Source organism: Mirounga angustirostris, unplaced genomic scaffold (assembly GCF_029215605.1).
Source record: "Mirounga angustirostris isolate CCGP_5_RB_7025 unplaced genomic scaffold, mMirAng1.0.hap1 SCAF_17, whole genome shotgun sequence".
Lineage (NCBI taxonomy): Eukaryota > Metazoa > Chordata > Mammalia > Carnivora > Phocidae > Mirounga > Mirounga angustirostris.
The window spans coordinates 55,500,651-55,513,717 of NW_026991725.1; the positions used below are offsets into that span (position 1 = coordinate 55,500,651).

General features: G+C 50.4%; 2 protein-coding genes across 2 annotated transcripts in view; both read right to left on the bottom strand.

Annotated features, from left to right (window-relative positions):
* The window catches only part of LOC123840588 (multidrug and toxin extrusion protein 2-like), a 56,258-nt gene extending 47,539 nt beyond the window's left edge, over window positions 1–8,719 (bottom strand). Inside the window, exons 1-3 of the mRNA XM_064583355.1 lie at window positions 8,552–8,719; window positions 8,317–8,418; window positions 1,446–1,514 (exon numbers count right to left, since the gene is read on the bottom strand). Coding sequence (XP_064439425.1) covers window positions 1,446–1,514; window positions 8,317–8,418; window positions 8,552–8,719 — 339 coding nt within the window. The remainder of the gene's footprint in view (window positions 1–1,445; window positions 1,515–8,316; window positions 8,419–8,551) is intronic.
* A 2,010-nt stretch (window positions 8,720–10,729) lies between these two features.
* LOC123854783 (multidrug and toxin extrusion protein 1) overlaps window positions 10,730–13,067 on the bottom strand; it is a 36,571-nt gene continuing 34,233 nt past the window's right edge. Inside the window, exon 17 of the mRNA XM_045890271.2 lies at window positions 10,730–11,395. Coding sequence (XP_045746227.1) covers window positions 11,163–11,395 — 233 coding nt within the window. The 3' untranslated portion in view covers window positions 10,730–11,162. The remainder of the gene's footprint in view (window positions 11,396–13,067) is intronic.

Below are 13,067 nucleotides of genomic sequence, written 5' to 3' on the forward strand. Positions count from 1 at the left end.
CTCCCCCTGCTTGTGCTCCCTCTCTCGCTGTGTCTCTCTCTGTCAAATAAATAAATAAAATGTTTAAAAAAAAAAGATTTTATAAAATAAATAATAAAAATAAAAATAACAATTCATATCCTATGCCATGCCAATCCAGAGCTAACTTTAGCCTAAATTACATTAAATCCTTTAGAGCCATGTTTAGCTTAGCCCATAAAAACTATCTCAAGACACCTTCATGCACAAACTGCCGGGGAGCTGAGTGCAACAGCTCAGAAGACACCACATATGCTGAGTGCTGCTCCTTCCTTGGGATATAACCCTGTCCTCACTCTCCCAGGCATTGGGGTTTGAAGACAGGACTCATCTGATATATCCACCCACCCATCTATCCATCATCCAACTATTCACTCATCCATCTACCACCCACCCAACCATCTATCCACCCATCCATCCCTCTACCCACCTACCCATCCATGCATCATCCATCTACCCAACCATCTACTTAACCATCCATCATCCATCTACCCAAGCACCCATCCACCATCCACCTAAACATCTATCCACCTGTCCATCCATCATCCATCTACCCAACCGTCCACACAACCATCTATCCAACCAACCATCTGTCCCTCCACCCACCCACCTGGCCATCCATCATCCATCTATCCAACCAACCATCTGTCCACCCATCTACCCATCTCTGCTTGCTTCTCTGCTTTCCTCTCACTCATTCAACAAACTTCCAGGGTACCCACTACATAGCAAGCACAAGGCTGAACCACAGGGATCCAAAGACTGAATGGGAGAAAGCCTTTCTCCCCAAGCACCTCGGATCCTAGTAGGGAAACCACTAGGGTTGTAAAGCAGGTGGGTGAAATGGAAGACGGAGCCAGGAGTGAAAGGCCTGGACCAGAATCTGACCTCTGATTATGCTAGCACACCGACCCAGAGTTCCCAATCCCATGACAGCCAATGAGGATGGAGAGAAATGAGCAGATTCTCTGCTAACACATGGAGATGGGAGATAAAGGATTCTGATTTGAGCGGAGGGTGGTGTATTCTTGTGAGAGAAACAGTTCGGGTGGGAAAGCCTGACGAGTTTAGTTCTGGTCGAGCTGAGTTTGAGGTGTCTGGGACGTGACCGACATTCAAGCCTGGCCCTCAGGAGAGAGACATGGGGGTGGGAGAGGGAGCTGTGAGTCTTCAACATCGGGTGAGGGAGGACAGTTTTAGGGTGGGAGAGATCACAACGGGAGAGAAGGAAAACCCAGACCCGCCTGAGCACACAGGCCCCGAAGACACAATTAGGAAAGCCGACCCTCCTTGTATCTGCAGCCGTCAGCAGCATGGTATTTGACAAAGAAGAGGCAACAAAAGCCACGGAGGGGACAGTCCCCTACGCTGTGTCCCACAGGAAAGGGAACTGACCACAACAGGCGTGGGGGGGGGGGGCGGCTCACCTGAGACATGAGTGTGTCGCAAGCCGAGGCCAAGCCAGTCCCCACGGAAATCCCAGTAACGTTCACAACCTGCAAGGAACAAGAGAGTTGCAGCCAGGACCCCGGGGCCCGGCCGGGGCAGCCTCAAGGCCAGCAGGCCCCTCCACACCAAGGAGTGACGGAAGGCAGCTTATCTCGAAGGAGCACCCCGCGATCCCACGCTGAAGGCCTTCCACTGTCGACTGTAAACACAACTAAAGCCTCCGACTAACGGATCCCAATCACTTTGAGTCAACCAGCGTGGCTCACAACCTAATTTTTCTCAACCCAGCACCCGTTACAGTGTCTATGTGAAAAAGTTGTGACTGATACCTAACAGAAATGCCCCTGGGCTGCGACGTGCATTTAATAATAATGACAGCAAACCCGCACTGAGCGTATGCGACAAGAAGGCCCCGTTCCAGGGTGCCTGGATGGCTCAGTCGGTTGAGCGGCTGCCTTCGGCTCAGGTCATGATCCCAGGGTCCTGGGATCGAGCCCCGCGTCGGGCTCCCTGCTCAGTGGAGAGTCTGCTTCTCCCTCACTCTCTGCCTACTTGTGCTCTCTATCTCTCTATCAAATAAATACATAAAATCTTAAAAAAAAAAAAAAAGAAGGCCCCGTTCCAGGCCCCTGCCATGCGAGGTGTCGTGAGCACTACTCCCATCTTCTGGGTCACTTGAACAAGTCACAGAAAGCTGCGTTCATTCAGCTGGTGGCCTGAGGCTGGGAAGTCTGGCCCCAGGCTTCAATCTTCTAGTGAGAAACGGGGACTCATTCTGTGTCACCCTCTCGCCTCGGCCTCACCCGGGGCCCCTGACCATTAAGGGCACAGACGGTAACCTGCAGGTAAGGGTCAGAGCCCAAGGTGCTGTTTTGCAATGACAGGGGATGGGGAGAGCTGGAGGCCCTCGTTTTCATCCCCGGTCCCACATTTAGCAGGGAGGTCAACCCCCGCTGAGTTAGCTTCTTGGCTGACCAAGGTCACGGACTCTAGCCCCCGGGAGTCGGTGACAGGCCACATGCAGAGTGAGTCCCCTGGGCCCTGGTCCAGGGAGCAGTAGGAGGTGCCCACAACCAAGACACCTTGTGCTCTGCCTGCCAGCCCAGGGCAGCGTCGGGGCTAAAGCTCCAAACACGCCTCCGCCTTCCAGGGAAAGAAAGGAAAGCTATTCCTCTTCCTCGACGGCTTCTAGTCTCTCCCCAGGTCAAGTCCGTTGTCAGAGCCTGCCTTGATTCCCGTCACAGGCTGCTAACCCTGAGCTCAGACATCATCCCTTCCCCCTAAAAATGACTACCTGCATGCTCAGCCGGTCCTCCACTTCACCCAAGGCTACAAGAGACACTCCTCTGACTCAACATCAGGAAAGGCCATCTTTCCCCCGAAGAGATAGCTCAGTAACATCTGGGGTGTGCTGGGAATTTCTGGAAACTACCAGCACAGGGAGTCCGGAGGGCCATCTGCAGCTTCTCCCGTGCGAACCCCTCCCAGCTGAGTCTTTTTCTACCCATGTTTCTTTGACCCTATCCTACCGCCAACTATTTACCCTTCTGTCTTGAAGGTATTTTTATAAACCAACTCAAAGTCTTCATGAAACACGGTGGGATATAAATCAATGTTCTCGGGGTGGGGGGGCACCTGGTGGGCTCAGTGGGTGGAGCATGTCACTCTTGGTCTCGGGGTCATGAGTTTGAGCCCCATGTGTGGGGGAGAGGTTACTTTAAAAAAATTAAATCTTTTTTTTTTTGAAGTTCTTTTATTTAAAAAACACTATGGGGCGCCTGGGTGGCTCAGTCAGTTAAGCATCGGCCTTCAGCTCAGGTCATGATCCCGGGGTCCTGAGATCGAGCCCCACGTCGGGCTCCCTGCTCAGCGGGGAGTCTGCTTCTCCCTTGCCCTTCCCCCTGCTCGTGTTCTCTTTCTCTCTCTCTCTCCCTCACAAATAAGTAAATAAAATCTTTTAAATTAAAAAATATATATATAAAAAAGAAACACTTTTGTAAGTCCTCTCATTCCAGGTACAGAATTTTTCACAAGGCAAAACACTCTTAAACGTATCTGGCTTTCATGAATAGTTTTCTTGATATTGGGCCTGCTGTTGTCTCAGCAATTAGTTCCAGTTTAACAGCTGGTTAAAAGCACAGTCTAACCGCCCACTGCCCAAGGAAGGACAGGCACAGACCCCCTGACCTCAGACCTTAGCTACAGAAATTCCTCTCTTTGGGATATACCAACCTTCCCACATTCCCTTTTCAGGCCTATTGATTGAATTTTAGGTTTCTAGTTCCTCTGTACCTATTAATCTTTTTCTTCAAATAGTAGGAACTCTTCTTATGCTCTTATCATCCGGTGACTTGGGACGGAAAAGCATCAAGGAACAGCACTGGGAAGATGATCAGGAGGTGCCCAGGTGAGGCCCAGCTCACAGTTCCCCGGAGCTATGTACTTCTCTGAAATACCCGCTTGGGCCAGATCTGTGCCAGGAACCAGTCTTGGCAAAACTTAACATGAGCTGGTAGATCAGCAGGAGGGCATACAGAGACAGAGAATGTGGCAGAGCACCTGAAGGACAGGCCCTGCCTGGGGCTTCCCTTCCGGGAAAGCATTCTGCAGATGCCCCTAAGCCGCGTCTAGAAGGATCCGCCCGAGCCTCACATGCAAGTCAAAGAATGCAGTGGGCACCCACAGGCAGGATGCCCCATGCCTGGATTTCACTGTCTGGTGACGGGACCAATGAAGGGGGTTAAGCCAGGGAGTGGCTTGATTTTTTTTTTTTATGGCTGGGACTGGAGGAGGACGAGATGGGAATCAGGGCCGGGGAGGGGCAGCCCAGGGCTGGCAGGAAGGGTGAAGGCTGGGCCAGGATGGTGGTAGCAGGAAACAGAAGAAGAGGAGTCATTTTAAGAAAGGCGGGAAATGAAGTTAGCAGCAGGGCTTGCTGGCCGATGGGAAGGTGGGGTGTAAAAACAGAGGGGAGTGTCTAGGTACTGTCAGGGAGGTGTGGCTTCACACATTTTCTGAGTGTGAGAGGATCCTGGCGTATTCAAGCTGATAGATCCTGAGGCGTTTAGGCACAGACAGGGGCACCTTGGTCAAGGAGGGAGACACAAATTTGAGAGGCACCAATGAACAGGAGGAAGAGGGGAAGAGACAGAGATACGCCTGTCAGAGGGGCGCAGGAGAACCGAGGAGAACTAGCAGTGGAAGCAAAGAGGAGGCAGAGTCCCCGGGAGGCCAGGAGATGCTGAGGCCAGGTTAGGGAGAGGCCTCTAGAGAAGGAAGAACAGGGGTGTCACTGACGACATTAGTCAGGGTATGTTAAATAGAGTGGTAGAGAAATACAGGCCAGGCTGCAATGGGGAGAAAAGGAAATGGAGACGTAAGACAGACTTTCTGGCAAAGAGCGTAAGTGGCTAGAGGCCAGACAGGGGGCTGGGCAGGGAGACAGGCAGCTGGAGATGGTTTTTACAGAAAAGGAGAGAGATGGATATGTTTATCAAGAGTGCAGAGGGACCAATTAAAGAGAAGAAATGGAAGAGGAAGGATGGTTCTGGAACACAGGCAGAAGGCTGGTCTTGAAGAGGGGAGTAATGGAGATCCAGTGTTGAAGGGCAGGTGAGGGGAGGTCAGGCATGGATTGGCCCACCATCCCGGGAAGGAGAGAAGATGGCGGGGCCACGGCATGGGAAGACCCCACGAGGTCAAAGGGCAGGTAGGAGGTGTGGGGAATTGACAGGATAAAAGGTTGCTAGCGGGAAAGTAAAGTTTAAAACATCTACCGTGGGTCCATGCTGAGGGACGAAAATGTGCAGTGTGTCAGTCCTGAAGTGGATTTGGGGGGTCCTGGAAGCCAGTGAGATGGAGGGAGGTGGGGCCCACACACCCAAAGAGATGAGCACGCAGTTTGATGAACACTGCCTTTTCTGGCCACTGGATAGCGCTGACAGGGAAAAGTATAGAATGATATATCTGGAGGGAATGTCCAAACACAGGCACTGCAGAAAGACAGACTATTCAATAAAGGGTGTTGGGAAAACTGGACAGCCACAGCGCAAAGAGTGGGACTGGGCCACATTCTTACACTATATACAAAAAAATAACTCAAAGTGGATTAAAGGCCTGAACACAAGACCTGAAGCGATTAAACTCCTAGAAGAAAACACAGGCAGTAAGCTCTTCGACATTGGTCTTGGCGATGATTCTTTGGATTTGACACCAAAAACAAAGGCAATCAGAAGCCAAAACAAGGGGCGCCTGGGTGGCTCAGTTGGTTAAGCAACTGCCTTCGGCTCAGGTCATGATCCTGGAGTCCCGGGATCGAGTCCCGCATCGGGCTCCCTGCTCGGCAGGGAGTCTGCTTCTCCCTCTGACCCTCCCCCCTCTCATGTGCTCTCTCTCTCATTCTCTCTCTCAAATAAATAAATAAATAAATCTTTAAAAAAAAAAAAAAGAAGCCAAAACAAGCAAGCAGGACTACACCAAACGCAAAAGCTTGCACCTGGTAAAGGAAACCACCAACGAAATGGAAAGCCAACCTACAGAATGGGAGAAAATATTTGCAAATCATGAATCTGATAAAGAGTTCATCTCCAAATAGATGAAGAACTCATCCAACTCAAGAGCAAAAGAACCCCAAACAATCCGATTAGAAACTGGGCAGAGGATCTGAATAGAAATCTTTCCAAAGACGACACACAGATGGTCAACGGATACTAGAAAAGATGCTCAACATCACTCATCCTCAGGGAAATGCATATTAAAACCACAAGGAACTATCACTGCACACCTGTGAGGGTCTGTGACAGGAAATACCATGTGTTGGAGAAGATGGGGAACCCTTGTGCGCTATTGGAGGGGATGCAAACTGTTGCGGCCACTTGGGAAAACAGTAGGAAGGCTCCTCCAAAACTTAAAAATAGAACTACCATATGATCCAACAATCCCACTCCTGGGTATTTAACCAAAGAAAACAAAAACACTAACTCAAAAAGATATCTGCACCCCCATGTTCACTGCAGCATTATTCGTAAGCCAAGATCTGGAAACAACCTAAGTGTCCACTGATGGATGCATGGATAAAGAAAAATGTGGTCCACACCCATGTGCACGTGCATGCTCCCACATGCACAGTGGAATATTATTCAGCCATAAAAAAGAAGGAAATCTTGCCATTTATAACAACATGGATGGACACTGAGGGCATTATGCTAAGTGAAATAAGCCGGTCAAAGGCAAATGCCGGGCGCCTGGGTGGCTCAGTTGGTTAGGCGACTGCCTTCGGCTCAGGTCATGATCCTGGAGTCCCTGGATCGAGTCCCACGTCAGGCTCCCTGCTCAGCAGGGAGTCTGCTTCTCCCTCTGACCCTCCTCCCTCTCATGCTGTCTCTCATTCTCTCTCTCTCAAATAAATAAATAAAAATCAAAAAAAAAAAAAAGGCAAATGCCATATAATCTCACGTGTGGAATCTAAACAAAGGAAAACTGAACTCATAGAAACAGAGAGCAGACTGGGTATTACCAGAGATTAGGGGGGGGGCCTACAAAATATGTAAAATGTGGGGATGCAATGTACAGCATAGTGACCATAATTAATAATACTGTATTGCACATTTGAAAATTACTAAGAGTAAATATTAGAAAGATTCCATCACACGTAAAAAAAAATCCGTGTAGAGTGACAGACGTTAAGTAAATTTATTGTGGTGATTCTTTCACAATATATACAAATATCAAATTGTTACATTATATACCTGTATGTCAATTATATCTCATACAAAAATTAATTAAAAGAAATTTTTAAGAAAGAACATGGGGAAAGAAAGGTTTGGAAGCTGTGATAGGAAAAGTTAGACTCCCAACTGTGGGCCCTGTAGAGAAACAGAAAGAAAGTGTCCCTTCAAGTTTCCAATAATAACCCACTGTTACTATCTGTTCACAGCCAAAAGAATGACCAGGAGTACAAGGTGTCTCGGGGCCACAATGACCTATGTGGGGGGAGGGGTCAAGTTCATCGTCTCCAGGGGACACAGTAAACAGCCTGTATTTAAAGCTTCTCTGCTTTCTTGACTCTTTCTAGAGGCCCCATCTAAACTTTGAAAGGAACCACAAATATTCCTTCACCTGAATTAGTTCACTCAATAACAGACCTGTAAATAAAATGTCTGATTCCACATACTGAAGTCATCCCAACCATAAAGCTGAAACGAGAAACTTCTGTGGTCCCGCCACAATCTTAGGGCATGCAACCACCTCCGGTGGGGACGGAGGGGACATCTTCTAAGACTGAGAGAGACCACCTTTGCCATCACCACCTTGGAAGTGTTTTTCACTTTCTCTGAAAGCCTGGATGAGACGCAAGAGGGAGGCGCCTTTCCACCACATCACTAACCAAAACCCAGGGACAGAAGACTTCAAAGGAGGTGCAATTTCAATCCACGGCCCACAGGGAGACACGTTATTACGAGTGTGAAATACTGCGCCCATGATGAATTGTGTAATTCGGAGTCATGGCAGACAACCTACATCACCTCTAAGTTCTTTGGCTTGATTTTATAACGGGAAAAAAAAAAAAAAGCGGTGCTGTTCGATTCACCAGCACAATTTCTACCATTGCTACCCATTCCTTGCAATCCCGAGCCGTTCGGCCACGGCGGGATGGCTACGAAGACGGAAACTCCTCCTTAAGTAGCTGACCCAATCTCCCTTCAAATCTAAAGATAAGGCAAAGCAAGGTACCCCTGGGTCAAGGCCGACTCTGCAAGGGAAGACAGCAGCCGTGCAACACAATGCAAATTCCCAGGCTTTAGCACCGGGTCGACCCCAAAGAAAAGATGAAAGCAACGGAACACCTACCGACACCGCGAGCGTAACGGCGTCCAGCTCCACTTTGCCCAGATGCCCGCAGAAGATGGAACTGACGACGCTGATGAGGAAGATCATCAGCTGCGCCAGGAACTGCCGAGGGAAAAGGAAGGAGAGCACGAGCTGACACCGACCCCGCCCGCCCGCCGGCCCGAGGAGGAGGGGGGCAGGCTCCGGGAGGGCCGGGGCCGGGCCGCCGTCGGGGCGGGGGGGGGGATGCACTCACCACGGGGCCCGCGAGCGCGACCAGCGCGGCCGCCTCGCGTCGCACGTCGGGCGGCAGCGCGCCCCGCAGGCCCCGCAGGCAGCCGCGCCAGCCCGGGGCGTCGGGCCGCTGGGCGCTGTCCGGGGGGGCGGCGGCGGCGGCGGCGGCGGCGGCGGTGGGGGGCTCCATGCTGGCGCGGGCACTGGCGCGCGGGAGGCGGCGGAGGGCTGGGGGCGGCCCCGCCCCGCCCCGCCCCGCCCGGCCCCGCCCAGCCCCGCCCAGCGCGCCCGCGGACCTCCCCACCTGCAGACGCAGCTGGGGGTGGGGATGGGGGTGGGGGCGGGGGTGGGGGCGGGGGCGGGGGCGGGCCGCGCCACCCGGGACGCCCCCGCCAACCGTCGCGGTGCGCAGATCCCCGGGGGCTGGGGGCGGGGCGCGGAGACCCCGAGGGGTCGGACGCGATCTGGGGGCGTGGGAGGCCGCGTGGGGGGCGCTCTTCGAGGACAAAGGAGACTGCAGGCCGTTAGAGTGAAATATGCGGGGGGGGGTTCGGAGAGGGCGAATTCGTAATTCCCCGCTCCGCGCCTCCGGAGCGCTTTGCTGCCCTTTGGGGTGACCTCTCCTTCTGCCTCGGGTTACGGGTGTGTTGAAGTATTCCCCCGGGGATGCGCTCCTCGCAGGCAGTTTGGGAGCGGGAGATGAGCCTCCCCATCCCCCATCCCCGGGGCTCCTACCTGACGAAGAGGGGCGGATACCGTGAGAAGTCTCTAGAAGGCTAGGGAGTATCTGTCGGAGACTGAAGGAAGAGGGTGTGTATGGACTTCCTAACAAAGACCTGAGAGAGGAGACGTTGCTGGGGCCCAACCTTAAGGGCAGGCCTTTATCTTCGCCCCTGCAAAATGGTCCTCCAAGAAGCAAGCATTTGAGGGTGGAGATGCCTGAAGGTGGCCCTGGGTGCTTTTTACTCATGGTAGCAAACTTTTTTTGATCTGGTCCATTATCTGTTCTTTCAAGGCAAAGGCCAGGCCTAGCTCTTTGTATCCATCTAAGCACCCAGTGTACTTAATACTGAGGCTTGCTGCGGGGAAGGCTGAGTCCAAGTAGGACTTGGTTACTGCTTAATCCAAAGCCACTATTTAAGTCTTGTGCTCTGACCCCCGAGACGAATTAGCAATGGTGGTTTGGACTTTCACAGCTCCAAAGACTTCCCCAACTATTCTCCAAGGGAGGGGGGCGGGGAGGAGAAAGCATTCATGGAAACCCCATCCTTTTGAGACACCACCACACAAAACCTCCTGAATATACCATGTTTGCCACCCAAAGTTGGGGTGCCTTTTTTTTCCTTTTTTTTTTAAAGATTTTATTTGACAAAGAGCACAAGCAGGGTAGTGACAAGCAGAGAGGGAGAGAGAAGCAGACTCCCTGCTCAGCAGGGAACCGATGTGGGGCTCCATGTGGATGTGGGGCTCCATCCCAAGACCCTGGGATCATGACCTGAGCCAAAGGCAGACGCTTAACGACTGAGCCACCCTGGTGCCCCACTGGGGTGCCTTCTTAAAGACAAAGACAAAGCCTCCCCTCTCCTGGACCCCTCTTTTCATTTCTTCTGCCTTCCAACTTTACAATCCCCGCTTCTATCAACACAGGAAAGGATCTGACTTCTTCCTTTGCCTGGATTAGCTCTTCAAACCCTTTATTCCGCTCTGTGGGAGGCCTACCACTCTAGAAAAATGAAGTGCTGGTTCTCAGTGAGGCCCACAGCTTCCTCTTTGTCTCTGCCAATCCATGTCAGCCCAAACAGATTTTAAGACAGGTCCTTAGGGCGCCTGGGTGGCTCAGTTGGTTAAGCGACTGCTTTCGGCTCAGGTCATGATCCTGGAGTCCTGGGATTGAGTCCCGCATCGGGCTCCCTGCTCGGCAGGGAGCCTGCTTCTCCCTCTGACCCTCACCCCTCTCATGTGCTCTCTCTCTCTCATTCTCTCTGTCTCAAATAATAAATAAATCTTTAAAAAAAAAAAAAAAGTCCTTAACAGGAAGCTTGCTCATCAATGCCACCTGACTCCTTTCTGCTTAATCTAGGTCTTCTCCCTTTTGGTTTCTCAAATGACACCATTGCCCATAGCGCCTGAGATCTGGATCCCGAGTATTAACGAATGCCATTCGCCCGTTGAATAATCACTGAAGGCACAAGGGAAGATATATTGCAAAATACATTTTAAATAACTCAAACAGTAGGAAACCTTAAGCAGTCCGTACAGTGGTTTTAACTAAAGAAACAGTAAGATCAAAGCTATAAGATGAATGCAGTCAGTACACAGTGGTCCTTGGTTGAGACAATGGTGCATGAACTGAATGATCATCACTCTAAACTTTCAGACACTGTCTTGGACAAGAACATAGTTTGTACCTTAGTTCCTTTTCTTCATGAGAAAACATAACTTTGAATACAAGAACATAGTTTGTACCTTAGTTCCTTTTCTTCATTAGAAAACATAACTTTGAACTCGCAATTCTTGAAACCCATGGGCACAGTTGAAACTAACCTAACTGAGAACAAATTCCCACCACTGGGCCTATGAATTTTTGTTAAGTATCATTTGACCTGACTCTCCCTCTCTCTTTTGCCGGTCACTCAATTCTGGACATATATTCGCACTAAAATCCCTTCGAGCAAGACGGAAATGACCCCCAGGAGCAGAAGCCCACGCCGCACCACCAACTGTTTCCCAGTCAACATAGTCCTGTGCCTTGGATAGGCCTCAAGACGTTCTTCTTGGCTCATCTGCTGGTCCAACTGAGTCTCATCTCTTCTTCCAATATCTCCCATTAAAATTCCTCCACGGTTCTCAGGGCCCACTGAAGCGACTGAAGGGAAAAAGGAACTTAGTTAGCAGTGTAAAAGGATATTTTTTTCATTTGTAAAAAAGATGCCATATATATGTGTTTGTAGCCGGGGGAAAGTTTATTCAGAAAGTAGTTGCTACCTTGGATAAATAAAAGAAATTCCATCTCAGAGGGCCTCTCTGTTTGTTCACTCACAAACTCTGACTGAATCCTATTGTTGTCGGCTTGGGTCTTCTAGGGAGCTCTGCCCCACCACAAGAGCTAGAGAAATATGGGGGCTCTCGAAGTTAAGGTTCATAGGGGAAGTTTTCAGGGGGCCAACACTCATCTAATTAGCAGTCCAGAAGGACAACAAGGCCAACGGAGGAGAAAAATAACCGAAGAAATAATTCAAGGCCATCCCCAGAACTGAAGAGAGATGAGAATCTTCGCGTCAGAAGGCCTACTGAGCATCCAGCAGGATAGTCACTCAGATGGACATCCAGTCTTCCCACACCTCCCGAAGGAAAAAATAAAGGCAGTTAACCTAACAGAACAAGAAGAAGATGGGCATCGGACTTCTTCGTAAAGCATAGTGGATATTAGGAATGTGACGATGCCCTCGCAGTTGTGAGAGAAAACAATTTCCAACAGAATAACACCAGCTCTCACTCACAAAATGCTTTCTCCTCAACGGGGGAGTCGGCTTCTCCCTCTCCCTTGGCCCCTCTCTCTCAAATAAATAATCTTTTTAAAAAAATGCTTTTTCCACATCGGGCATCGTTCTCAGCACTTAACACGTACGAAGCTCACTTGCCTCTCACGACAGTATGATGTATTATTACCCTGCTTTTATAAATGGTACATGGTAGAAAATTTGGACCAATCATCCTCTGAAGATCATTATGAAAGCTGGACAAAATAAAAGTATCATCCTGAAGGTGTCAAGAGTGCTACCAAGGCAACAAAAAGTCACCAGGGCAAGATCTAGGGGAAGCTGGAGACCTAGAGTTGGGAGCCAGCCTTTGGGGCTACTCTGGACCTGAGAATTCTCCATCCGGACTGAGCGATGCTTTGGGGAGTTCAGTCCCTACCGAGGTAAACCCCTCTGTACTTCAGGCTGAAACTCAAGGGCTGTGTCCAAGAATTAAGGACGAACCAGAAGTCAACCAGCCCCCACCGCTGTTGCCTCCCAAGTCAGCTGGGTGGTCCAGGAAGCTCAGTTGTTGAAATTGCCCTACACAGCTAGTAACCCTAAGAGTTTGACGCAAGCAAAGGAAAATCCTCTCTGAAGACCGATATCATCGTTGGCTTCCAATTCCTTCTACAGACAATGTTCAAATACAAGATCGGGAACACAAAGATAACCAGCCACACAGGGGACCGGACAAGGCAAACGAGAACTAGTGGGAATGGCAGAATGGGGGCCAGCTGTCATTCAGCCAGCCTGTGAGCTCAAAGGGGTTCGGTTAGAAAGAAGCAAGGAACAGAGTGTGAGTCCATGACTCACTGCCCGAGGAACTGGGAATCTGCGGGGGAGGGTTACTAATTGGACAGAAGGAAAACAATACCCACAGTTGCATGCTGCCTCCCAGAAGCAACAGTTAAAAACAATAATCTGTTTAAAGCCCACCTGTGTGTTGGCCTGGGGGATGGGGAAACCCCACGAACACAAACATGTCAGTCTCTCCAAGGTAAGGTCACAGCACAGGCT